The 24567-nt window shown below is 48.9% G+C and overlaps 1 protein-coding gene across 14 annotated transcripts in view; it reads right to left on the bottom strand.

Annotated features, from left to right (window-relative positions):
* The window catches only part of ATP2B2 (ATPase plasma membrane Ca2+ transporting 2), a 373765-nt gene that overhangs the window by 38226 nt on the left and 310972 nt on the right, over positions 1–24567 (bottom strand). For 9 of the 14 annotated variants that reach the window (XM_038565641.1, XM_038565640.1, XM_038565644.1 and 6 more), the window contains 6 exons: positions 23423–23455; positions 22190–22249; positions 17043–17084; positions 16043–16201; positions 13148–13362; positions 9150–9392 (listed from right to left, as the gene is read on the bottom strand). In XM_038565641.1, coding sequence (XP_038421569.1) covers positions 9150–9392; positions 13148–13362; positions 16043–16201; positions 17043–17084; positions 22190–22249; positions 23423–23455 — 752 coding nt within the window. The remainder of the gene's footprint in view (positions 1–9149; positions 9393–13147; positions 13363–16042; positions 16202–17042; positions 17085–22189; positions 22250–23422; positions 23456–24567) is intronic. The other 5 variants (XM_038565647.1, XM_038565650.1, XM_038565652.1 and 2 more) reach the window with 3 other exon arrangements.

Raw genomic sequence — 24567 nt, 5'->3', positions numbered from 1 at the left:
ACGTGGGATGCAGCCACCAGGCATAATTTTGAGAGGACAGTTCATGTTCCTGTTTGGGGTGCTGGAGGTAAATAGAGCGAAGAGCAAGGAATGATGATGATCAGAAGAGCCACAAGTTATAAATAACATCTGCAAAAATAAGATGAAACAAGCGCAGCTAGGGGTGCCTGTATGGCTCAGTTGGTTAAGCATCCAACTCTTGATCTCAGCTCAGGTCTTGATTTCAGGGTCATGAGTTCATTCCCCAAATTGGGCTCCATGCTGGGTGTACAGTCAACTTTAAAAAAAGGGGTAACTAGCCTGTACCACCTCACACTCATTAGGATGGCTACTATAAAAAGCAAAAGAGGGGCGCCTGGGCGGCTCACCTGGTTGAGTGTCTGCTTTTGGCTCAGGTCATGATCTCAGGGTCCTGAGATTGAGACCTGCACTGGGCTCCCTGCCCAGTGGGGAGGCTGCTTCTCCCTCTGACTCTCCCCCTGCTCATGCTTACTCTTTCTGAGATAAGTAAATAAAATCTTTAAAAAATAATTATAAAAAGCAAAACAGAAAACAAGCATTGGTGAGGGGGTGAAGATATCACTACACTTTGTGCTGTGGGTGGGAAGGTAACATGGTGCAGCTGCTGTGGAGAATAGTGTGGTGGTTCCTCAACAAATTAAACATGGAATTACCATATAATCCAGCATCCCACTTCTGGGTATATACCCAAAAGAATTGGAAGCAGGAACTTAAAAAGATATTTGTATATCTATGCTCATTGCAGCATTACTCACAAAAGTCAAGAGGTGGGAGCACAATCCAAATGTCCATTGGCAAATGAATGGGTAAAGGGACGTGTGTTCTATACATGTGAGGAATATTTCCAGCCTTAAAGTGGAAGGAAATTCTAACATATGTGACAACATGGATAAACCCTGATGGCATTATAAGTGAAATAAACCAGTCACAAAAGGACAGACACTGTATAATTCCACCTGTATCATGTACCTAGAAAAGCCACATTCATAAAAATAGAAAGTAGGATGATGGGTACCAGGGGCTGGTCATGGGGGGGGGGGCAGGGAATGGGGAGTTAGTGTCTGATGGGACAGAGTTTCAGTTTGGAAAGATGAAAAATTCTGGGATGGATGGTGGGGATGGTCACACAATGTGAATGTACTTAATGCCATTTAAAAACATTTCAAATGATTCATTTGATGTTACAGGTATTTTATTACTAAAGACCTCTGAAAGTCCCCCCAAACAACCCAACAACTGTAGCATAGTAAACTGCAGCATCTGCAATATGATGATGTTTCTAGGAGTGCATTGGAAAACAACTTTCTGCTGAGTGGTCGTCTCTGGTGGCCTAGCTTGGTCCTCCTCACCCCGCAAAGGCAGGCACTGGCAGGGAGCCACCCTGAAAACCGGATGAACCACCAGCCAGCTTAACAGCAGTAGCACTGGCCACCATTTGAATGTTAACTCTGCCCCCTTCTTTCCTGGGCTTGTCACATGCATGGTCTGGTTGTACCCCCACAGTTCCCTGAGAGGCCAGCTGAGTATTCTTACTTCACAGCTATGTGCAGGGTAGGCCCAGAGAGATGAGGTCACGCTGCTAGTAAGTGGCCCACCTAGGATTTGGTCCTAGTGTTCTCAGCTCTGAGCCCACAGCACAGGCTCTCCCCATAGCCTTGCCTGACTCCATCAGCACTGGAGATCTTTGGTTAACTAGGGAACTGGTTGACCATTGATTTAGAGTTTAAGGGGGTAGGGGGTGGGATGTGTCTGTCTCACTTATCTTTGTGTCCTACTACGGGGTAACCAATGAATATGGAATGACTAAATGAATAATTCTGTGCTTGTGTGTGTAGGGTGTTGCCAATGGGAGGCCAGATGGGGCGGAACTCTGGCCTCCACAATTGTGATCTAAAGGTCTCCCTCCCCAGGAGCTTCTCAGTGCTAGGCCTCCTGAGGAACATGATGTAGCAGAGCCATGAGATCTTCCCCAGTGGCTGAGAAGGCAGGTCAGTGTGACTGCCTAGGACAACAGAGCAGGATAGGTTGAGACCCCCTGGGGAGATATACTCCTGGAAAGCAGACTCCTTAGGGACCTTCCCAGGCTCAGCAGCGCATTGTGTGTGTGTGTGTATATATGTGTGGTATATGGAGTGGTATGTGTATGGTAAGTGTATGCAGTTGTATGTGTGTGGTGTGTATGCAGGTGTATGAGTGTAGTGTGCGTGTGGTCTGTGCAATTGTATGTGTATGGTGGCTCCCTGCCAGTGCCTGCCTTTCGGGGGTGAGGAGGACCAGGCTAGGCCACCAGAGATGACCACTCAGCAGAAAGTTGTTTTCCAATGCACTCCTAGAAACATCATCATATTGCAGATGCTGCAGTTTACTATGCTATGGTTGTTGGGTTGTTTGGGGGGACTTTCAGAGGTCTTTAGTAATAAAATACCTGTAACATCAAATGAATCATTTGAAATGTTTTTATGTGACATTTTTAAGTGTGTGTATATGCCATTGTGTGTTTGGTGTATGTGTGTGGTATGTGAGTGCCATGTACGTGTGTGGTATATGCATGCATGTAGATGTATGTATATGTGTGCATGGTGTGTGTGATGTGGTATGTGTATGTGTGTGGTGTATGCAATTGGATGTGTATGGTGTGTGTATATGCAGTTGTGTGTGTGTGCATAGGCGGTTGTGTGTGTGGAGTGTGAGTGCAATGTATGTGTGTAGTGTGTGTATGTGTGTAGATGTGTATATATATGCATGGTCTGTGTGTGGTGTGGTATGTGTATGTGTGTGTGGTGTGTGCAATTGTATGTGTATGGTGTGTGTGTATATGCAGTTGTGTGTGTCTGCATGAGCAGTTGTGTGTGTGTGGTGTGTGAGTATGGTGTATGTGTGTGGTGTGTGTGTACATGCCCAATGCAGGGTGTCAAGGTATGATGTAGGGATTAACAGCTCTGTTAAAAATCCAAGTTCCCTATTTGGGATTATTTGCTTTAAGCTCTTCTCTCAGAGATGAGTTTGCAAAAACAAAACAAAACAACCAAAACAGTTGTTGAATTCAACACATAGGCCCTTGCCATTTCACATATCAGAACTACAGCCCACCCCACTTCCCCATCTTAGCATCCTGCAAAGTCACCTCCAGAGTATTCTGCACCTTTTGGCATGGCACCCCTGGCTTGGCCAGAACCCACTCTCAGAGTGTGGCTTGACTTGGGGACTTTAAGGCTCATTGGAATATTGGAATATTCAATGGAGCCCTGGGTTTGGAGCCAGGAGATCTGAGTTCAAAGGTTGGCTCTCTGCTTCCTGGAGTCCCTCAAGTTCTAAGACTTATGGGAAATACATTTAAGCAGCTCCTTCCTGCCTTTGAGGGTTACTGGGGCTCTCTGGGGTAAGGCAGCATCACAGCCACCTCAGCTTAGGAATGGGGTACACTGAGGACCTGGGGTTTCTAATTAGGTGAAGTGTGGCTTATTTATTTAGGAAGACCAGCCTGCCAGGAAAACCTTTTTTGCTCTTTCCTCCTGAACCACTTCAGAGGTGCACTAGGGAGATTTGTTTTTCTCTCGACAGTTTATACATTCAGAAATATACCATAAACTTCCAGCAATTCCGCTCCACAAGTCCCCATCCTCAGCTTAATAATTCAAATGTTAACTGCAGTATCAACCTACTTTCAAAGAGGTCTCATAAAATATAAAATTAAGATATGCTTGGGTGGTTTCAGTAGAACATACATAGTTGGCCAAGGAGAATATTTTCCCAAGAAAGCACAAGGCCTCAAAAGTCTGAGGAAGGAGGTATTTCCATCTTAAAGCTTAATAATTCAAATGTTAACTGCAGTATCAACCTACTTTCAAAGAGGTCTCATAAAATATAAAATTAAGATCTGCTTGGGTGGTTTCAGCACCCAACTATGTCACAGAATGTACATAGTTGGCCAAGGAGAATATTTTCCCAAGAAAGCACAAGGCCTCAAAAGTCTGAGGAAGGAGGTATTTCCATCTTAAAGCTCAGATGTGGTTCTGAGGGCGATGGAAAGAAGCTAGTAGAAGTTTTGATGTTCAAAGGGTCGGAGACAACAAAGGAAATCTGAGGGTGTGCCAGGATTTCTGAGACAGGGGAGCAATTTCTGACTCAGGGATGATTCACACAGCTTCTCCTGGAGGGCAAGTTTAGTTCCTAATGATCAGAAATAAGATGGGAAAGAAGAAAGCTTGCCATCCTCAGAAGTGATGGGGTATAGGGTTGAGGCTGGCCCTCTGGGAGGACCTTTCTGGACCACTTTTCCTGGCATCCCTACCAGCAGCCTTAGCCTCACACCACTCTCCACCCCTGCCTGGGGTAGTTTTTCTGAGTGCCATGAACAGAATTCTTTCAAGGGTTTATTGGATGCCACCTAGCTGCCCCTCTACAACCCCTGGTCTTGACTCTTGTCATTCCAGCCCCAGAGAAATGCTCAGGCCACAGATCATCTGAACGAGTCATGGATCTTCAGGTCTCTGGGCCTTGGCAGTGTTGTGCCCTTGCCTGGAATGACCTTGTGCCCTTGCTTCCATGGTGAACTCCAAAATTTTCTGGGTTCAACTGTGCCACTTGGTGGTCAGGAGCAATCTTGGGCAGGTGATTTGATGTTTCTGCAGCTCAGTGTTTTTAGCTGTAAGATGGACACAGTCATATTTGCCTCAATTCCCTGGCAGGGATGTGGAAGGTCAAACAAGACAATGACCAGCAAAATAAACTACAGAGGATAAAGCTCAGAAATAATAATAGAAGTAATAAGAGTAATAATTAATGCAGTCTGAGCACTTGCTACATGTCAGGTACTGTGCCGGGAGCTCCACACATATTTTATCATCTGACCTTCATAGAAGCCCTGAAGCTGCCTTCAGGCAAAGGTGCAGCTGCATGAGTTGGGCAGGAAGAGGTGGTGAGCTGTATGGGCTCTGGGTTGGACAGACCTGGGTTCTCATCCTGGCTCTTATCTACTCTGGAACTCCAAGCACGGTTTTTCACTTCTCCCAGCTTCAGGGTCCAATCTATGAATTAGAGATGTGATGGGGTTGTTGTACAAGGGGTACGTGGGGTAAGCACTTAGCAATGAGCCTGACTAAGTGAATGTCGGCAATTAGGATTAATTATACATGCACTTTACAGATTTGCAGATTGGAAAACAGAAGCTCAAAGAGGTTAAGTAACTTGCTCAGGTTCACACAGGTGGTAAGTGCTGGAGATAAGGTTTGAACCTTGGTTTGTTTGACTTCAGAGCCAAACCTCATTGCTTCTTGAAGTGGGTGTTGGGACATCTGGATTCCAGCTTCAGTAGCCCACAGGGTGACCGAACACGAGTCCTTTCCTATTTCTGGGTCGCAGGTTAAAGGGAGGAGGCTGGACCAGAGGGTCTCTAAGGTGTGTGAATTCATGTAGATGACATCCGCACAACCTTTCCTTGCAAATACTCGGGTAGGTTTTTGTTTGTTTGTTTGTTTTTGATTTTTAAAGAATGAAAAGTGCTAGCTAATTGGGAGGTCTCAGTCAGTGTAAACTAGAAAGCTGGGGTAGCTGCAGAAGAGGTCAGCTCAGTATGCTGGAGGAACGGACTGAGCACTGGTATTGGCCATGGGACCAGAGACGAGGCCGACACCTGCCTCTTGCTGCCACAAGAACAGGAAGGTAGAACATAGAGATAGTCCTTTCCTGAGCATCTTATTATTTCATATTCACCCATCTACTGCCCACATATTTAACCACTCATCCACACATCCATTCAACCATCTACCCAGCTATCACCTACCCACCCATCCATCCGTCTTCCTACCTACCTTTATCTCATTGATTATCTATTTAAACATTTATTCACCAAATCAATTCACTTACTTCACCCACCCAACCAGTACTTCCCAAGAGCTATGCCTGGGGGAACAGAGATGACTCAAATGTGTTTCTCACTCTCAAAAAGCCCACGTTGTCTATGTCAGAGAATAAGAAGACATGGAAGAGTCAGTGCCCTCATGGAGAGGAAATAGCCCCGTTCAAGGTCTGATTTCCCAGGTCAGGCTCAGTTCTCGAACAAAGCTGACAGGTAGTGTGGTGTGAGGAGGACACTGCATGCCTTTACCTGTCTTGTGTGGCTTAGAAAGTCCTATAGTCTAGATTTCCTAGCCTGGTTTGGAGGTTGGCTAGACCTACTCTGGACCAAGCAGCCCCCGACTCTTCTTAGGAGTCCTCTGGGCCTGGAAAGTCCCTCAGAGACCTTTTGCCCTATATAGCTGGCAGGCCTGGCTGTGAACCTGACTCTCTGGACCCCAGGCCTTCCCAAGGCCACCTTATGCTAACGATGTTGTAGGACTGGTTTCAGTGACTGAGAACCTGGTCTGGACACCCTACTCAACAGCTGGCTTTGGAGTATCTATGAGTTGGCTTTGCCACTAGTTGGATGTGTGAATTTGGGTAAGACCCTTTGCTTCTGCTATTGACTGTTAGCCTCTGCATTGCTACAGATGGAATCCCTTTTCAAAAGATGATTATATTGCTGAATAATGACAACACTAACCATACTTGGTGCTGAATATGAGCCAGGCATTGTGTGAAGCACTTTGCACTTACTAACTCATTTCACCCTCACAATAATCCTATCCTATCATTTTCACCAGGAAGCTGAGGCACAGAGAGGTTAAGTAACTTGTTTGCACTCATATAGCTATAGAGGGATTTGAATCCAGGTTGTCCGGCTCCACAGTATGAGCTTTAACAACTATCCCATCATACCGGGGGACTCTGTTGTTCTTTCTATGCTGATGACCATCACCCCCAGCAAGGAGAACCATGTGGCCAAGGGGCTTGCAGGAGAGACCCAGAAAGAAGAGACACAGGAGTCCTAGGATCACGGGACCCTGGTGCCTGAGAGGTAAGTGACTTAGCCTGATTACAAACCAAGGATCCCAATTCCTGGGCCCTGACCCCTCTCCAGTCTCAGCAGATACACCTCCCCAGGTAGACTAGCTGACCCCTGTCCCTTAAGCCACGTGGACACAACCAACATCCAGAAATGAGATTTTAGCTTTGAGGCTGGTGCTATGCAACACTGCCTAATTGAGATGTTTCCTCAGCTCTCCTGGCAGATCCCAGAACTGCTTTTTACTGTGATTATATAATCTACATCTCAATCCAAACCCACCTCACAGGGCTCTGCCCCGAGGCTGCCCCATTGCCCGAAGCCAGCTCTGGGAGTTGCCCTGTTCCCCTCTTTGCCACATCTGCAGGACAAGATCATTAACAGAATCTCAGTTATTTTAGGAAGGCCTGGGGAACAGAATCAAACATTGCTGATCTCCCTTGATTCCCAAATTGGGACAGGCATAGGGGCGGGTTGGGAAGAAGACAAAACATCGTCATTTCTGACGAACCCCAGGGTTCTCTATTACCCGTGTGCATGCGTCTTCCTGACCTACTTTCCCCTTTCCTCCGTGTGCCTCCCTCAGCCTGCAGCTCCGGGGTGATTTGGGCAGCTGCTCAGCCCTGGACAGTGCAGTTCTTGCAACCCCAGTGTCTGGAGGCAGAAGCTGCCTCCTCCCCCTTCTCCCGCCAGCCCTCAGCCCCTCACTGATGAGTCATGCTCTCCTTCCCATTTGGATAAAACTGCCAGCAGTTCCCACAACCCAACCTGACAGTGATGCTTCAAGCTGCCTTGGGGGCAGAAGGGAGAGGTCAGGGCTAGGGCACATTTGGGAGGTAAGCAAAAAAGCCCAGCTGCTCACCCAGCTGCTCCCACTACAGAAATGTCCTACATCTGGATGCCAACTGACCTCTGGATGGGCAATTCTGTGTTTCTCTTCATCCAAGTGCTGGTTAATTACAAAAAGGCCGTCTGTGCTTCTAAACCAAACAGGGATTATAGCATGAGTCTACTGCAGCTTAGCTGAGACAGGAATATGAGAATTTTTCTTATTGAAACTTGTGATACTCCTACTATTACTAACAATAACAACATCATTGGTGGTAGGTCATTTGTGAAAATGGCCACAATTAGTTCTCTCTCTAAATCAATGCCTTTTGCAATGGGATCTTGTACCTCCTACCATCAAGAGACGGAGTCTATTTCCCCATTCCCAAATCTGCATAGGCCTCTTGGCTTGCAGTGACCAATGCAGCCTAAATGCATTTGGCTAAATGTAGCAGCAAAATGACAATGTGAGCAAGCCCAGACTAGCCTGCTGGAAGAGGTGGGACCATGCAAAGCCAAGGTGAACCATCCCAGCTGAGGACATCCCAGACCAGCCTACGTTGCTGCTGAGGTCAGCAGAGCTGTCCCCTTGAGCCACCACAGGTGCAGATGCATTAGGGAATCCCACTGAGAACCGAAGAACCACCCAGCTGAGCCCAGCCTGAAGGGCCGACTCACAGAATTGTGAGCTAAATACACAGTTTGGTTTTGAGCTGCCAAGTTTTGGAGTACAGTACTTGCTGCTTACTCTCAGGGGATACAATTCAACACCCCCAAGGGGTTGTCCAAAGCTGTGGGTAGTACCAAACCCTATGTATACTATGTTTTTTCCTAGATATGCATATCCATGATAACATTTAATTTATAAATTAGGCATAGTAAGAGATTAACAACTGATTAATAACTGATAATAAAACAGAATGATTATTACAATACACTGTAATAAAAGTTATGTGAATGTTGTCCCTCTCTTGTGCTTATGTGAGATGATAAAATGCCTATGTAATGAGATGCAGGGAGGGGAATGATACAGTGTGTGCCATAGCACTAGACTACTCTCCACCTTCTGACGTTGTTTCAGAAGGAGGGTCATCTGCTACGGGACTGAGGTTGACTACAGGTGATTGAAAGTGCAGACAAGAGGGACTACTGTAATTATGTAGCAAAAGGCAACTAATAAAAAGTGGATTTTTGGGAAGGGGATTAATGACAGGATCTAAACGAACAGAATTAACATTTTTTTTTCCCATATAAACATCATTGCTAAATCAAAGAGAAACAAGTTGCTTACTATACAACCACCCCAAAATACATCAGCAGGATTCAAACATATCTGAATCATGTCACTCAATCTGCCTGGTTACCTGTGTGTCACCCCATGGATGTTGTTCCCTCTGGCAGAGGCTGCACCACTCACCAGAATCTTGGTGGTGTAGGCGCTGTTGATGGCAATGGCGTTGACGAGCAGCTCCATGGTCTTAGCATTGATGGAGCTGGGGTCAGGGATCTCCTTGTAGTGGACATCGCCAACATAGGCCTGCACGACTGTCATGCGATTGGTGGTCAGTGTGCCTGTCTTGTCTGAGCAGATGGCGGTGGCATTGCCCATGGTCTCACAGGCGTCCAGGTGGCGTACCAGGTTGTTGTCTTTCATCATTTTCTGGGGGAAGGGGTAGGTGAGAGGGTGACAGTGAGGAGAGGGTGCTGGGAGGCCAGGGATCCAGGGGGTGAGGGTGGGGCACTGGGGAAGCAGGCAGTAAGTGGGGCAGAGCTGCTGCAGTCTGCTCCTGGGGTTCCCACATGTGGAAAGGACATGGGTTGCTGTGGCCTCAGACATCGGGGCTCCTTGTGTGTGCAGTCTTTTCCTGTGCTTTCATTATTTGAACCACTTAAAAGATTTGATTAATTGACTTTATTAATTTAGATTACAGAAGTAATCTGTATTCCTTATGGAAAAAATAGGGAGAAGGGTGACAAATTAAGATTGGGTCCTTAACAGTGACCTCAAATATTTTTCTCTTACACCCTAACAGAAATCACCATTCCTTATCTGGTTATGGGTTTTTCTAAAATGTACCATCTTTTGCTGGTGCCTGGTCTTTCTTTCTCTCCCTTTCTTTCTTTCTTTCTTTCTTTCTTTCTTTCTTTCTTTCTTTCTTTCTTCTTTCTTCTTTCTTCTTTCTCTTTCTCTTTCTCTTTCTCTTTCTCTTTCTCTTTCTCTTTCTTCCTTTCCTTTCCTTTCCTTTCCTTTCCTTTCCTTTCCTTTCCTTTCCTTTCCTTTCCTTTCCTTTCCTTTTTAAAAAGATTTTATTTATTTATTCATGAGAGACACAGAGAAAGAGGCAGAGACATAGGCAGAGGGAGAAGCAGGTTCTCTGCAGGGAGCCTGATGTGGGGCTTGATCCCAGGACCCTGGGATCACACCCTCAGCCAAAGGCAGATGCTCAACCTACTAAGCCACCCTGGTGCCTGGTTTTCAATGTCGTTTTGGTCCCACCAAAAAGAAATAAATTTAGGATAGATATATGTGTTTATAGACATAGGACAGTATCTGGAAAAACGTCAAAACATTAGTGTCATTATTTCTGGGTAGTAGAATTACAGGAGATTTTTATTGACTTCTTTTAAAACAATCTATAGATTCTAAAAAAATCTATAGATTCTATTTTTTCTGATTTGAATACATATTATACCTCATATAATACAAATCACAAATTTCTTTTCAATATAGATATACAAAAAAGAAAACAAATCAGCCATAATGCCATCACCCAGAATGGGGACAGCTTACATACTAACATCTTTTTTTAAATCTATAACAAAAATGAAATCCTACCAAACATATGATTATGAATTTTCTTGTATTTGCCTTCCTCTCTGTCTTTCCAGCTCCACTCCTAGCTTCTTTGAGGTTCTCAAGCAAGTCATGCAAATGATGTAATTCTCAAGGAACTGCCACTCTTAATACAGGCCCTGCTGACACAGTGACCCTATCTGGCAAGGAGGGACATGAAAAGTTGCTAGTGGCTGAATTAGGCATAGTTCTAGTCTGTTCCTAGGAATCTGATTTCCTTTATTCTTGCTCCTCATTATAACAATTCTTTATAAAAAGGGCAAAAAAAGAGTGAAATTAAAATAATTTGAATAGCAGTTCATATTACTAAGAAATGAGTAGTGGTAGAATTATATGCTATTGCAGATCTCTCTTATTATAACCTGTGATAACAGGAACACTTAATGTATGTTGAACAGATGAGCAATAGCAATCTGCAACACACTTTGTGGTTTGCAAAATTCTTCCAAGCTTATTTTCTTGTCTTATGTGACAAGAGGCCTGTGAAATCTTTGAGGATTGTGGTCATCCACTTTGGCAATTGAAAAAGCCATGGTCAGGTGAATTTGACCAGGATCACACACCTAATGAAGGGTAAAGCTGAGACCAAAGCCCAGCTCTGTTTAATTTCACAGCCTAGATCATTCCACTGGGTCTCTGCCCATCTGTACTCTCAGAAGAGTGTTCATCTGTTAGGCTTAAGAATATAAGGGTGGTTACTGAGCACTGGTAAAGTGGCTGGTCTGACATGAAATGTATGTGTAAAATATGTGCCAGATTCTGAAGACTTGTTATGAAAAAAGAAATGTAAAATATCTCACTAGTGATTTTTATATTGATTACATGTTGCTAATAATTTGGACATAATAGGTAAATTATATTATTAAAATTAATGTCATCTGTTTCTTTTTACTTTCTTTTTAACATGACTACTAGGAAATTTAAAATAACACATATGGCTCACATTGTGTCTCTGAGTATCATCTCTGTTTTGATGGTGGCTCCCGGGGTAGGTACGCTAGGCTCAGAAAGGGAAGAGTTTGCCTCTCCCGGGTTGGGGTGCTGTACTAAGTTTATCAAGTGACTGTATAAGTAACACTACCTAAGACAGCTGAAGGCACGAGGTGCCAGAGATGCAAACTGCAGAAGGTGGAAAGGCCTAAAAAGATCTCTACATGATCCCCCCAGCTACTTCTGTGTGACTTTCAAGACACCATGAGCTCAGCTGGGTGGCCGTGGGGGTCCCAACTCATGGCTGTGTGAGAATCTCCATCTCTGGGCTCTAGGGCCCCCAAGCTGCATTGTGTTGTGACCTGCTTGGGCTTTGGTTTGTGGGATGGAGTTTCTTCAAGAACCCTAAAACAAGCAGATGATAAGGGCCATATCCTTTACCCAGAGCTGCCACTTTCTGGCACTTGCCTAGAGATCTCTTTTCTGTATGAAATTACATCGGTGAGCCCAGTCCAAATTCCAGTTTGGAAACTGATGCTTGCCGTGCCCTCGGGCAGCTCTGCCAACGTCTCGGAGCCAACGACTTGTCTAGAAACATGCCCAGGCCTCCGTCCTTGCAGGGACATACTGGTATCAGGGGCTCTGGGGACCAGGAGCACAGAGCCCTGCCCTCTAAGGTGGGAAAACCATGGGGCCAAGGGAAGAGAATGAGGCCATGATGTGAGCCAAGCCTGAAGCACCTATTGAGATGCTCAGCCCAGTGTTCCGGCTCTATGGATGGCCCAGGAACTGGAGGCTCTGCCCTCTGGGGAGCACTAGGAATACCACCCCCTCATAGACCCAAGCGTCCACAGTCAGATTTCATGGGCTACCACCCTTCATTAAATTGCTTTTATTTTATTTATTTATTTATTTATTTATTTATTTATTTATTTATTTATTCTTTTGAGGATTTTATTTATTTATTCATGAGAGACAGAGAGAGAGAGAGAGGCAAAGACAGAGGCAGAGAGAGAAGCTCCCCTGTGGGGAGCCTGATGTGGGGACTTAATCCCAAGACTTCAGATCACGACCTGAGCCAAAGGCAGATGCTCAACCACTGAGCCACCCAGGCGTCCCTAAGCTTATTTCTTCTTAACTTTAGGGAGCAACCTCTGAGATTAGTTGTTGAAGCACCATGGCTTCCACAGGGCTTTGACCACAGGCTTCTTTCTACTCACATTTGGTGGGTGGGATGGGGATGGGTTTGCACCTGCATAGTGATATCTGCTTTATATGTTTTTGTTTTTGTTTTTTTTTAAGTGGAATTGATGATCAATGTTTAAAAATCAAGAGTTTATATTAAGTCCAGGTTTCTGGCTTCTCTGGAAGAAATGTGAAGAATTGGCAACAGAGGGCTGGGGGGAATGATGATTGTCCCTGCAGCCGAGAGGTGGCTCTCTGGGTTGCCGCAGGCCCCGGACTCCTTGGCTTTGGATTTCTGCATATGTTTCCTCTCCCAGCTTCCAACATGCCCCTTCCTTCTTCTTAGCTATTCTCCCGGTCCCAGCACTTAACCCACAGGCCACCCCACAGAGCCCCTGCTGGGGGGAGCCAGTCCCAGCTGCACCCTCTGGTCCTCTCCTCCTCACCTTCACCGAGTAGGCCAGTGAGATGGTGACAGCCAGAGGGAGCCCCTCGGGCACGGCGACCACCAGCACCGTCACGCCGATGATGAAGAACTTGACGAAGTACTGCACATAGACGGGTGTGCACTCGGGTAGCCACGGCTTCTTGTTGACCACGAAGGTGTCCACAGTGAAGTAGAGCACCAGGATGATGACTGTGATGGCCGACATCACCAGACCTGTAACAGGGGTGGGGGGAGACCTGCTCAGGGGCTTTCCAGGGGGGCGGGGGCCCTGGGAAGTGAGATGCAGACAAAACACTTGGCCAGGTGGACCCTAGCTCACACCTCTGCTTGCTCTGTGGCCTGGGGAAGTCCTTGATCTTCACAGAGCTTCAGTCTCCTCGTCTGTGCCATGGGGATGCACGTTTATCTTACGCGGTTTTGTAAGGACTGGTTGCGATGTGTGCATAGTGCCTAGCACAGTGCCTGAGACACCTTGGAGATACTCACGAAATGTGTGCTGAGACCATGTGAACTGCTTACATAGTTCTCCCACACGATAATGTTGGTACCATTTAGTAGCTCCTAACTCGGGAATGATGGACACAGCACTAGAGAGGACAGAGTCCCTGCCCTGGGGAAGCTGAGACTCCAGAGGAGGAAGCAGACAAGAAACAGCAAGCACACAGACAAGATCACTTAGACAGGGATGATGCTGTGGAGAAAAACTTCAGGACGATGTGACAGAAAGTGACGCGGGCTGAAGATAAGAAAACCAAGGAAATATCCATCGACGGACAGATGGATGAGGAAAATGTGGTATATACATGCAATGGATAGGACTCAGCCTTAAAAAAGAAGGAAATCCTGCCATTTGCAACGACAGGGATGGACCTGGGGACATTATGCTAAAGGAGATGAGACAGACACAGAAGGACTCACGCGGGGAAGATAAAAGATAAATAGTCAAACTCAAGAAGCAGTGAGTAGAAGGGTGGTTGCCAGGGGCTGTAGGGAGGGGGTTGGGGAGAGGAAGGGGGTAGGGGAGGGTTGTTTTCGAGTGGGTATAGAGTTTCAGTTATGCAAGCTAAATAAGTTCTAGAGCTTTGCTCTACACCACCAATGTGCTTACAGTGGACAATGCAGTATTGTGCACTTCAAAATTGCTTAAGAGGATAGAACTTCTGTTGAGTGTCCTTACCCCCAAAAACAGAAAACAGAAAAGCCCATGAAAGAAAATAGGAATTTTTGGAGTTGGTGGATACGTTTAGTACCTTCCTTGTGGTGAGGGCATCATGGGTATGTGCAAATATCCAAAGTCATCAAGATGTACACTAAATGAGTGCAATCTTTTGTACATGAATTATATTTCAATAAAGTTTAAAAAATAAAAAAAAATCAACATGGGCTGACTACTTTAGCTAGGGTGTACAGGGGAGACTTCCTGGAGGAGATGATACTTGAGGAGATGGGGAATGACGAGAAGGATAAACCAGATTGTGACCTGCTGGAAGAGCGTTCCAGACAGAGGAAAGAAGAGGGGGCCCTTTTTTTTTGGATGAGGAAGCTGGGGCCAGTGAGAAGGGACTTATCCAAGGCCACAGGGCAGAGGAGCACTGCAGTGTTAGCAGATGCAGGGGGCTACCTGCTTGGATCCCCCGGGATCCCCTTGCCAGCCCCATGTGCTGCAGGTGCTGAGCAGGTATTGCTGAGGCTGTGCACACTTGCAGCCTCTGCCAGAGGAAGTTCACGTTTGAGAGATCACAGTCTCCTCATTAGGAAGTGCCTGGGATGGCACCCTGCCCCAATCTGATGGCCAATATTCAATGGTTGAGTTGGGGGGTCCAATAGCCCAGCCCCCTTGCGGTGAGGCCAGACAGACCCTGTAGAGGTAGGTAGAGGCTGAGATTTCTCCAGAAGGTAGCTGGCTTTTCCCCCTGGCCCTCTTGAGCCTCTTAGTCTTTATAGATATCACCTGAGAGCACCTGCGCCCCTAAAAATCCTGTGCCCACCCATCTCAGGCTCTGCTTCAGGGAATTAAGCCCAAGAGAGAAAGCAGAGATGGGAAGCGAACCTAGAAGTGTTTAAGTCTGAACTCCATTCTTGGCAAGGCTGAGGAGGAGGAAAGAGATGAGCAAGGGCTGTGCCGGCCACGGGTTGTTCTTGGCACCGGGTTCCCTGCCCCCTAGCGCCTGCCTGCCCTGCTGTGGTTCTGTGGATGGAGGAAATCCCTGGGCCCGCAGGTCCCCCACCCCCACTCCAGCTGTGGAGCTTCAGAGCCGGCTCTATCCCCATCTGACAGTCGCAGGGGCGGGAAGCCAAGCTCCCAGCAGCCGGGAGCTATCACCAGGCCCCGAGTTTAAATATAGACAGCCAAGCCTGTAATTTGCCTTCCTTTTCCACGCTGTGGTGCCTATAATTAGAGCAGGGAGACAGCCAGGTGGGGAGGCCTTGGTGTTTGCTTTGTCCTTATGCAGGAGGAGAGGCCAAGGCCATGTCAGACGGACAGGGCATGCCCTGCAGCTGGGCTCGGCTTCCTGGGCCAGAGGGGCCACCACCAGCCATCACCTGGAGCTCCCGGCTCAGTTGGGAATCTGGGCTTGTGCTGAGGCTCAGACAGCAGAGGCTTCCCACTGGGCTCCCGGCGCTGCCCTCAACCTCCTCAATTTTTCCTCAGCACTGCAGCTGGGGTGGTCAGTCTAGAGCCCTCATCCATCCCTGCCTTCCCCTGCTCCAACCTACCATTCGAGTGTTTATTGTGTATTGGCCCGGGGTGTTGCTGTGGTAGGAAAGGGTGGGTCTCAGTGCCCATCTCATGCCTCACTTTGCAGAGCCAGCTTGGGGCAGGGCCCTGCCTGGGGCCCCACTGTGTACCCCACATCCCCCCTTGCACCACTCAGTGTGGCTGCGTGCTTACCCGCCTTGCCGATCTGCACAGCCAGCTTGGTGAGTTTGCCCTGTAGCACAGATTTCTCCTTCTTGTGCATGTTGGCCTTTTTTTTGTCATCGGCGTCGCCACCCTCTGCACTCTTGAGGGGCTGCATCTCCATGGCGGCCGCCCCGTCCTGCTGTTTGGCTGCAGGGGCAGAGCACACACAGGCACGCGCACACACACACACACACACACACACACACAGACATGCACACCCAGGTCAGCCTGCAGGGTGGGGATACTGGCACCCACCCTGCCTGCCCAAGGGAGTGTGGTGAGGCATTCACTCCCTTGCCTAGACCCCTGCATGGCTGGCACAGAGATCCTGTGACATGGAGTCTGCCTCTCCCAGCTGGAGACCCTGAACCCGGGGCCAGTGGCTGCCTTGGATCTGGAATCCAAGTGTGAACAGGGAGTGACAGAATTCCACCTTGGATTTGCAGTAGGAGTAGGCTGGGGTTCCCTCTGGGCCTGAACAAGCCCACAGATCCTTCCCCAAATGGCCCCTCAGCTTTTCCCACTTTAGACAAAACAGATAAGCTTGGACTTCCTCAGTTGGTTCTGGAGTATGTTGTTGGGATATTAAGTGGTTGCCAGACAGGAGGGACCAAAAAGGGGCTTAAAAGATAAAAGAGAGTCTTCCTATCCATGGGTGCCAAGCCCCTCTTCCTTCAGTGCAGGCCTGACTGCTGGGTCTGGGGCCTTACACTCTAACCCCTAAGGATCTCAAAGAACCAGCTTCAAGTCTTCAGCTAGATAGGCAGCATAGATCACAGGCAGGGGAAGAGCTGGCTCACAGGTGAACCCTGTCCTCACGGGTGACGTCTCCATTTGGTCTGGCACCACGTGAATCACAGCTACCCCTCCACCCCCTCCCCATGTCAGGCACCTGTAGGTGCAAACCTGTCTGCCTTTAGCCTGGCTCTCAGAGCCAGTGGGGAGGGGCCACTGGGACCATAGAAGCCGGTTAAGACGAAAGGGTTACCTTTGCTCTGGCTGGCGTCCACATTGCCATCCTGCATTTTACCTACACGACAAAGAATTTTAACAGACAACAGAGAACAGACAATACATGCTGATCATCACAAAGACATAACAGGGCCATGGACATTCATGTCACGGATGGAGGAAGGGCCGAGCTGACTCTGTCCTTTCACATGGGGACACTGGGGAGGCCTCGAGACAAGAGCAAACCTGGCCACCACATGGGCTGCAGGGTCTGTCCTGATTCTCTGGGGGCTTGGAGAGAAGTCTCAGTGGGAATTACTTCAGCTCTGAGAATCTTACAGATTAAATGACAGCCTTTGAGGGTCAAAGGGACCACAGCTGGCTGGCAGGAAGGAGAGGGGTTCTCAGGTCTCCAGTGATTAATTTGGTCTATGCCTTTGGTGGGCTGAGAGAAGGCAAAGGAAAAGAGAGAGATAGAGGCAGAGACAGAGAAAGGGAGAGAAAGGGAGAGGGAGAGAGAGAGACAAAGGGAGAGAGAGAAGGTCTAGAAGGAGAGGGCTTTGGTCAATGTGTTCCTTAGTTCCTGGCTCTAGGAGGGATGTATATAGAATTTTACCATCTCCTTTTCCATCTGGAGGAGCACGAAGCCACAGCATGGACAATCCCCTGCCCAGCTCCACTGAGAGTGACCCATCCCAAGGTGGGCAAGGGCTCCCTAGTGGTGGGCTCTGAGGTACCCCAAGTGTGTCCAGAGGGCTTGGAGGGAGTGTTCTGGCTCTCAAGGGGAAGCTGCTGAACCCCCCTCCATTTGGGTCTATGCTCTTTATTCTGAGGTTGACCAGCTCAGGCCCTAGCACATAAGGAGGTCAGGCTGGTGGGCTCCCCTGGATGTCCCCTCCTGCTCTGCCCTGCATGCTAGTGCTGGGGAAAGGGCTGAGTCTGGGGCTTCTCACTCCTTAATCAGGGCTGCCTGGGAGGCCCCCTCCCCACTCTTGGCCAGAGGCTTGTGGGCTGGGTTTGGAGCATGGGAGGAACTGATGGTCACTAGCTGGCAGCTGAGATACTTGCCTTTACCTGCTGGCACTGCAGAGAGAGGGGTTCCTCCTGTCTCTTGGGCCTGTCCACTGAGCTCACTCAGAGCTCTGCCCATAGGCCTTGCCACCTTGGGAGGAGTCTGAGGTCAGCCACCCTTGGCCATTTGCTGTGAAGATGATTCTCACAGCCCACATTCTATGAGAACCCACCATGTGCCAGGACGCATGTAGAACCTCCATGATTTCATCTAGTCCGCAGCACATCCCTACCAGAGCACTCCTGTATTGCAGCCACTTACAGAGGAGAAACTGAGGCTCAGAGAGGCAGACAGCCTGCCTGGGTCCTAGGGGGTAAATGGAGAGCTGACCCCAAAGTGTGTCTATGTTTTCATCCCAGCTGGGGAGAAGAGCTATCTTTCAGCCCCTCTGAGCCCAGAGGAGACACATCAAGGCAGCCCTGGTGGGACTGGGCTCCCAAAACCCCCCTTTTGACACCAACTAGCTGTGCAGCTTTACCTCTCCCAGTCTCAGTTTCCACCTCTGTACAATGGGGATGCAACATTCAGCTTCCACAGCACCCGACAGTTGTCTTAGTAATAACCACTTGCCTATTTATCATTTTGTAGTTTGTGAGTGTCATGTCTTGTCAATCTTTCCTGAACACTGCCAGTAGGATGGGAGGGATTCTCATCACTCTCTTTTTACAGATGAGGAAACTGAGGCCAAGGGAGGTTCAGAGACAGCCCTGATTTCTGCAGCATCCTGATGATAACCCTGTGGCTGCCTTACTGGTTCCATAATACTGTCATCACCATTGCCATACCATGTTGTTGTAAGTGACTCAGAGGGGAGAAGTGGCTTTCCTGGATCCCAGCCCCGTGCTATCTCTCCAAGGGAAGTGCAGGGCTGTTCCCACTGCCTCTCACAGCAAAGGGTCAGTGATCCACCCTGGGGGTTGAAAGAGAAGGGCCCCTGTTGCTCTATTGTAAAGTTCCTTTTGCTGGATTAAAAACAAAACAGAAAAAGCCTTTTTAGAACAAATAGGAATGAACTACAATTACTTTTATTTTTTAAAATAATTTTACTAACTAGGCTAAAGGGCACAGCAGGATACTTGGTTTTAGAAGACACAAAGGAGCCTTATTTGCATTGCATATTATCAGATGCAATAGCCCATGTGTGCGCCCATTAACCAAGCTAGCAATTTCCTCTTTTATTTCCATAGTGATCACGTGGCCAGAAAAATAATCACCAATGCATATGTTCAAGGGAGGGAGCTGTGTTCTGGGGGTGCTTTGGTGCAGATGGCCTGGTTTCTCAGAAGCAAGGGACTTATTTGGGGCTTTCCTCAGCCAAAGTGGTGCTTGCTTGGCCCCAGAACTATGGTGGGACAGCCAGCTCTGGCTCTGATCTGGCCCAGGAGGGTGGGCTGTTTCAGGGGCCCTGGGATGGGGAGCTAGGGTGGAGACTTGGAGGCCCCTCTGCATCAGATGCCAGATGCAGCTTTGACAAATGGGTCTGTGCTCTTCATGCAGGGCAATGGGCATGGGTGTAAAAACATGTGTGTGGAGGAATCATGGTGAGGAGACCCGATAAACAAGCTTTGGGGAGACAGAGCACTAATTAGGTAAACCTGGAGATGTTACTTCTCTTGCCTGTGCCTCCATTTCTTCCCCCATGTCATGTGACAATTTCAACCAAGGCGATGTGTCTGAAAAGCACCACAAAGTGCCCTGTTAATGTCTGGAGTTCAGAGTTATGTATTTACTAATTGTGATGAAATAGTGATATATTAATAAACATAAAAGAAATAATAAAATAATACTGCCGATCATAACGGCTCCAAGATAAATGAAACGCACCCACTTTTAGTTGGGAGGGGGCTCGGGGTGGGTGGGCAGTCGGCCAGCTGAGTGTGTTTTCTATATCTAAATCATCCTAATGTGGTTCAGAGGAAGGAGCTGAAGGAACGGTTAGTTCTCCCGTTGACCAAGTCTCAGCCTGGCACCTCTTAACCTTTAGTGCATTCCGGCCTGGAGCCTGGAGAACTTAGTAGAATGCAGATTCTTGTTCAGTGAGTCTGGGGTGAAGCCTGAGGTTCTGCATTTCTAACAGGCTCCTAAGAGATGTCTAGGCTTCCGGTCCTCTGATTACAGTTTGAGTAGCAATGGCTTAGAGCACTGTTTCCCAAAGTATATCTCAGAGACATACCAATCCCACAAGATTCAGGAAAGGTCCTGCAGCCAAATCAGCCTGGGAAGCCCTTCACGGCTAATTTTCCACTATATGCCAGCACATTCAAGGTTCTAAGTCCCGCAATGAGGAAGAGACTAATTCTGTCCCACGGTTCTGAAACATCTTTGACCACAGGATCCTTTTCTTGGGGGTAGGACCTCTTAATATCCCTGTGAAGTTTACAAGACCCACTCCTTCGGGACATCCTGGATCAGGAAGAGAAGCATGCACTTTAGAGCCAGCAGGCCTGGGTTCAAATCGCAGCTCTGCTAATTTTTTAGTTCTGTGACCTTGGGCTAGTGTCTTGATCTCCCTGAGTCTCAGTCTCCCTATCTTTAAAGTGGGGACAATAAACTGTGTATGATTGGGTTGTCATGAGGATCAAATGAGGCCATGAGCATGAAATGTTCGCAAAGTGCCTGGTGAAGAGTAGGTGGTCAAGTTCCCTATCTTTCCTACAGTTTTTCTCAGGATACTAGGGGTTTTCTGCTACAGTTTGGAAGTGAAGCTGCCTTTTTTGGGACCGACCAGCCTGGATGCAGTCTATATGTTCCCGAGCCCGGTAGGCTCATTGCTCTAGGGGAAGCAGAAGGCCAGCTCCTGTTCCCTTCTCCCCCTGCCTGGGTTTGCCTATATTGGTTCTCCCTGTCATCCCTCACTTCCCCTCCCTGATGCATGACACCTCCCACACCCCAAGCTGTTCGCCTTTCTCCTCCTGTGCCTGAAATAGACCCACACTCAAATTAGCAAGGCACAGCTCACAGAAGTGTCTTGCTTGGACTCTGACGTCTACTAGGTGCTTCCATCATTAGACACTTTGAATGCAAGTGGCTCAGCCAGAGGTGTGGAGCAGGGGATGAGACTTTGAGGTAGGACAAGATCTCCACCTCTTCCAGGAGTGATGAGGAGTAAATGACATAATAGATGAGAAACCCACAGCCCCGTGCCTCCTATGCAGCGATGCTGCAAGAAAGGCTCCCCTCCCCCCTTCGATTCCCTGGGGCAACAGTTTTATGATCAAGCCCTACAGCTCTCAGCCTGGGTGACTATCATGCTACTTCATTTGGGGACAGGGGATCTATCTGAGTACACAGAAGCCTTGTCACTCTGAAGGCGGGAGGGCAGAGAAATAAGAAACCCTCTAAAGGCTCGGAGGCAAGTGAATGGAATTCCTTCTTTTCTGTGGGTAAGGAGGTTAAAATGCAGACCCCAGCTACTGTGGCAGCCCCCCACTGCCACCCTAACCCTCAAGGGGCCCCATAAGAATGCAGAGACTCAGGAAAAATGCTCTAGCACAGGCAACAGCAGGAAACACCAGGCCACCTCCGAGGGACAGAACCAGGCCCGAGCCCAAGCGAGCCCCCTGCCCATTCACTCCATGAAAGAGAAAAGGAAGACATGTTTGTCAGTGGCTCAGCCATGCTATGGGGTGGGGCCGAAGAGCTGAACCCCGGCCTGGGTCCCCCTGCCTTGAGGAAAATCTTCCAGTCAAGGACTGGAGCCTTCACCAGAGACCCAGATGCCAGCTTCAGCCCAGGTCCTGACCCCCGGCCTTCTTCCCCAAGCTAGGGCCAGGAATGTGCTTAGGAGAGGGCCACGCCGGGTGGGATGCTGCTTCTTGGGAGCCAAATCTGAAACCCAGGTGATGTCCCTCTTCTGGGCTCCATTGGGGGTTACGGGCCCAGCAGGACCAGTGCCATTTTGGCAGCCCGCAAGTGGGCATGGAGCTGATTCCCCGGTGGTGGCTTCTCTCTTAAGCGCCTGCCCCACATGGGAGGATGACTGTCCCAGAGCTGCCCATGCACATCCAAGATCTGTGCAGTCCAGAACAGGGAGAGGCAAGCCCAGAGTTGGGGGTGGAGGAGAGAGAGATGCCCATCCAACCGAGACCGAGAGCTCGCCATCGGAGACGTACCATTGACTAGGCTGGCATTTGCACTATCTGCAGCATTTGAACCTGCTGCACCATCGGCCGCTGCAGGGGTGGGAGGGATGGAAAATGCAGTGTGTCACAATGGAGAAAAGCAACAATGCAGAACAGCAACAACAATAAAGACATGAACCAAACTTGCAGGAAATAACATGACTATATTCTTTAAAAAAAAATCTCCGTTGGAAATCAGGAAACTCAAATTTGGGGGTGGAGGTGAAATGTTCCCATAGAGATGCCATAAAAATCAGGGAAAAAACTCAGACATGGAGGGTCTTTGAAATAAAGCATGGCAGATGATCAATGTGGTTAGGTAGGATGGCACCATTCTGTGCTAAGGTCTGGGCTGATGCACCTGCCTGGCAATGCCCATCAGGCAGGTCCCCACCAGAGAAGCTTCCAGTAGAGGGCAGCTGGCTGCCTGTCAGGGCCAGAGGGACCCATGGCCGAGAGTCATTTCCAAACATTCGACAACCAGTGCAGGACAGGCACCAGCCATTCTGATTGAGTATTTGTCATGACCACCATCGCTGCGTCCCAGAGGAACATCCAGCGGTTGTGGTGACTCAGGATTCAAACCTTCCTTGACTCAGGCCACTGCCCATGGCCACCTCCTCCTTCCTAACCAGCACTCTAAAGATCGCCTTGGTCACCCCTACACGAGATGCCCCATCATTTAATTGGTGACATCAAGCATGTCACACTTTGTGCATGAGACAGAGAAGGTACTGGCAAGTTTCCCTTAGTTTAGAAATTAAAAATGATGTGAGATAGTCAAATTCACTCTGGTTGTTCTTTCCTGGGGTGGGGAAGTGGGTTCTGTGAGAAGGGGAGGGAAGAGACACCAGTGGGTGAGGTGCACATGCTGTGTGGGGAGGGGCGGCCAGGACAGGCTCTGCAGGTTGTGCACAGGACAGCAGGGCTGTGGGGTCACATGGTGGTGAGTGGGGCCCTGCATGCTGGTGTGTGGGGCTGAGGCCAGTGTGGAGATGGTGGTGGTGCCATGTGCATTGGCTGGCAGGGTAAAGCACTGGAAGGGTAGAGGGAGGTGCTGGGTCCTCCGGTGGGCCTGGCAGCACATGGGGACACAGTGGAGAGTCTGGTGGGTCAGGGAGCCTCCTCCAGCTGTGTGCTGGTGGACTAGGGCCAGGGCTCAGTGCTCAAAGGCTGCTGCTATTTCTAAAGGTCCCATCTACCCTGAGGGGTGTCTTACTGTACCTGGTAGCTGAAGGCCATCCCCCTTCTTCACACCTGTGTGATGATTTTTGAGACATGTTAATGAAGGAGAAGCACATACAGCCTCATCTGCACGTGCACGTGTACGCACATTCACACACACACACACACACACACACACACACACACACAGCTGCATGCCTGCAGTCATCCTGAAATGGGGGCCTGCGATTGGCAGGCTCTAAGCAATGTCCCTGGTGGAACTGATGGGATGGGAGTGAAGAGGGGGCCCAGCCCCAGCCATGCTGCTCATGGGGGCTGGAGAAGCTGGGTGGCCCCGTATCTTCCTCTGCTGTGCCCCCCACATCCCACTTCTTCCCTCTACACTGACACCCCCATCACACTGGGGTGCAGGTGTGTGTTCAGTAAAGGACTCTACATGTGCTTTAGGGCAGGAGAGGCCTGTCTTCCTACTGAAATCTTTGAGAACACAGATCTGGCTTCTGTCCCTTACCCAGGCCCCAGGGAGGCCTGGCTCATCTGCTATACCCTGCTCACTGCCCGTATCTGCTCAACTGTCTGCACCCTGGTGCCAGAGCTGGCCACAGTTTCTATGACACTGTGTGGACACTGTCCTGATACCCTCTGGGCCTCTCGATTAGGACTGTGTCCTTAGTTTCAATCTCCGCTGTCTCCTGGTTCTTCTCTCCAGCCTCTGGACTTCCCAGATGACAGCTCAGCTCCACTATTCTTGCTGGTGAGGCTGTCATAATCTTAGGGGGGCCCCTCCAGAAAATGGGGTATTGCCCTTGGGAACACTTAACCTTTGGTTATGACCCAGGCTCTGTGTCTGGTTGGCTGCAGATTGCTGGAGGTAGCAGGGTTGCCCTTAAAACTCAAGCACGGGCCATCTACATTCTCTCTCCTTCCCCTGGACCCCAGATGTTCTGGGTGTGGGGGACCCTCCTCTGGAGCTTGAGGAAGGAGACTGAAGATATCAGAGGGGGCTGACCCTGAGATTGGGCATAGGTGTTGGGTAAGGAGCTGGCCATGCTGGGGACAGGGGTCTGGCCTTTGGGTCTGGGCCTGGCCTGATGGAACTTAGGCTTTTTGTGTCTTCTGAGCATCCCTCCCTCTGCTCTGAGAGGCACTTGTAGCCCAGGCTACTGGCCTGTTGCCCTGAGGGG

This window comes from Canis lupus, chromosome 20 (assembly GCF_011100685.1).
Source record: "Canis lupus familiaris isolate Mischka breed German Shepherd chromosome 20, alternate assembly UU_Cfam_GSD_1.0, whole genome shotgun sequence".
In the NCBI taxonomy this organism is placed as follows: domain Eukaryota; kingdom Metazoa; phylum Chordata; class Mammalia; order Carnivora; family Canidae; genus Canis; species Canis lupus.
Note: the sequence above shows the minus strand (reverse complement) of the source record. Positions and strands in the feature narration are given on the sequence as shown.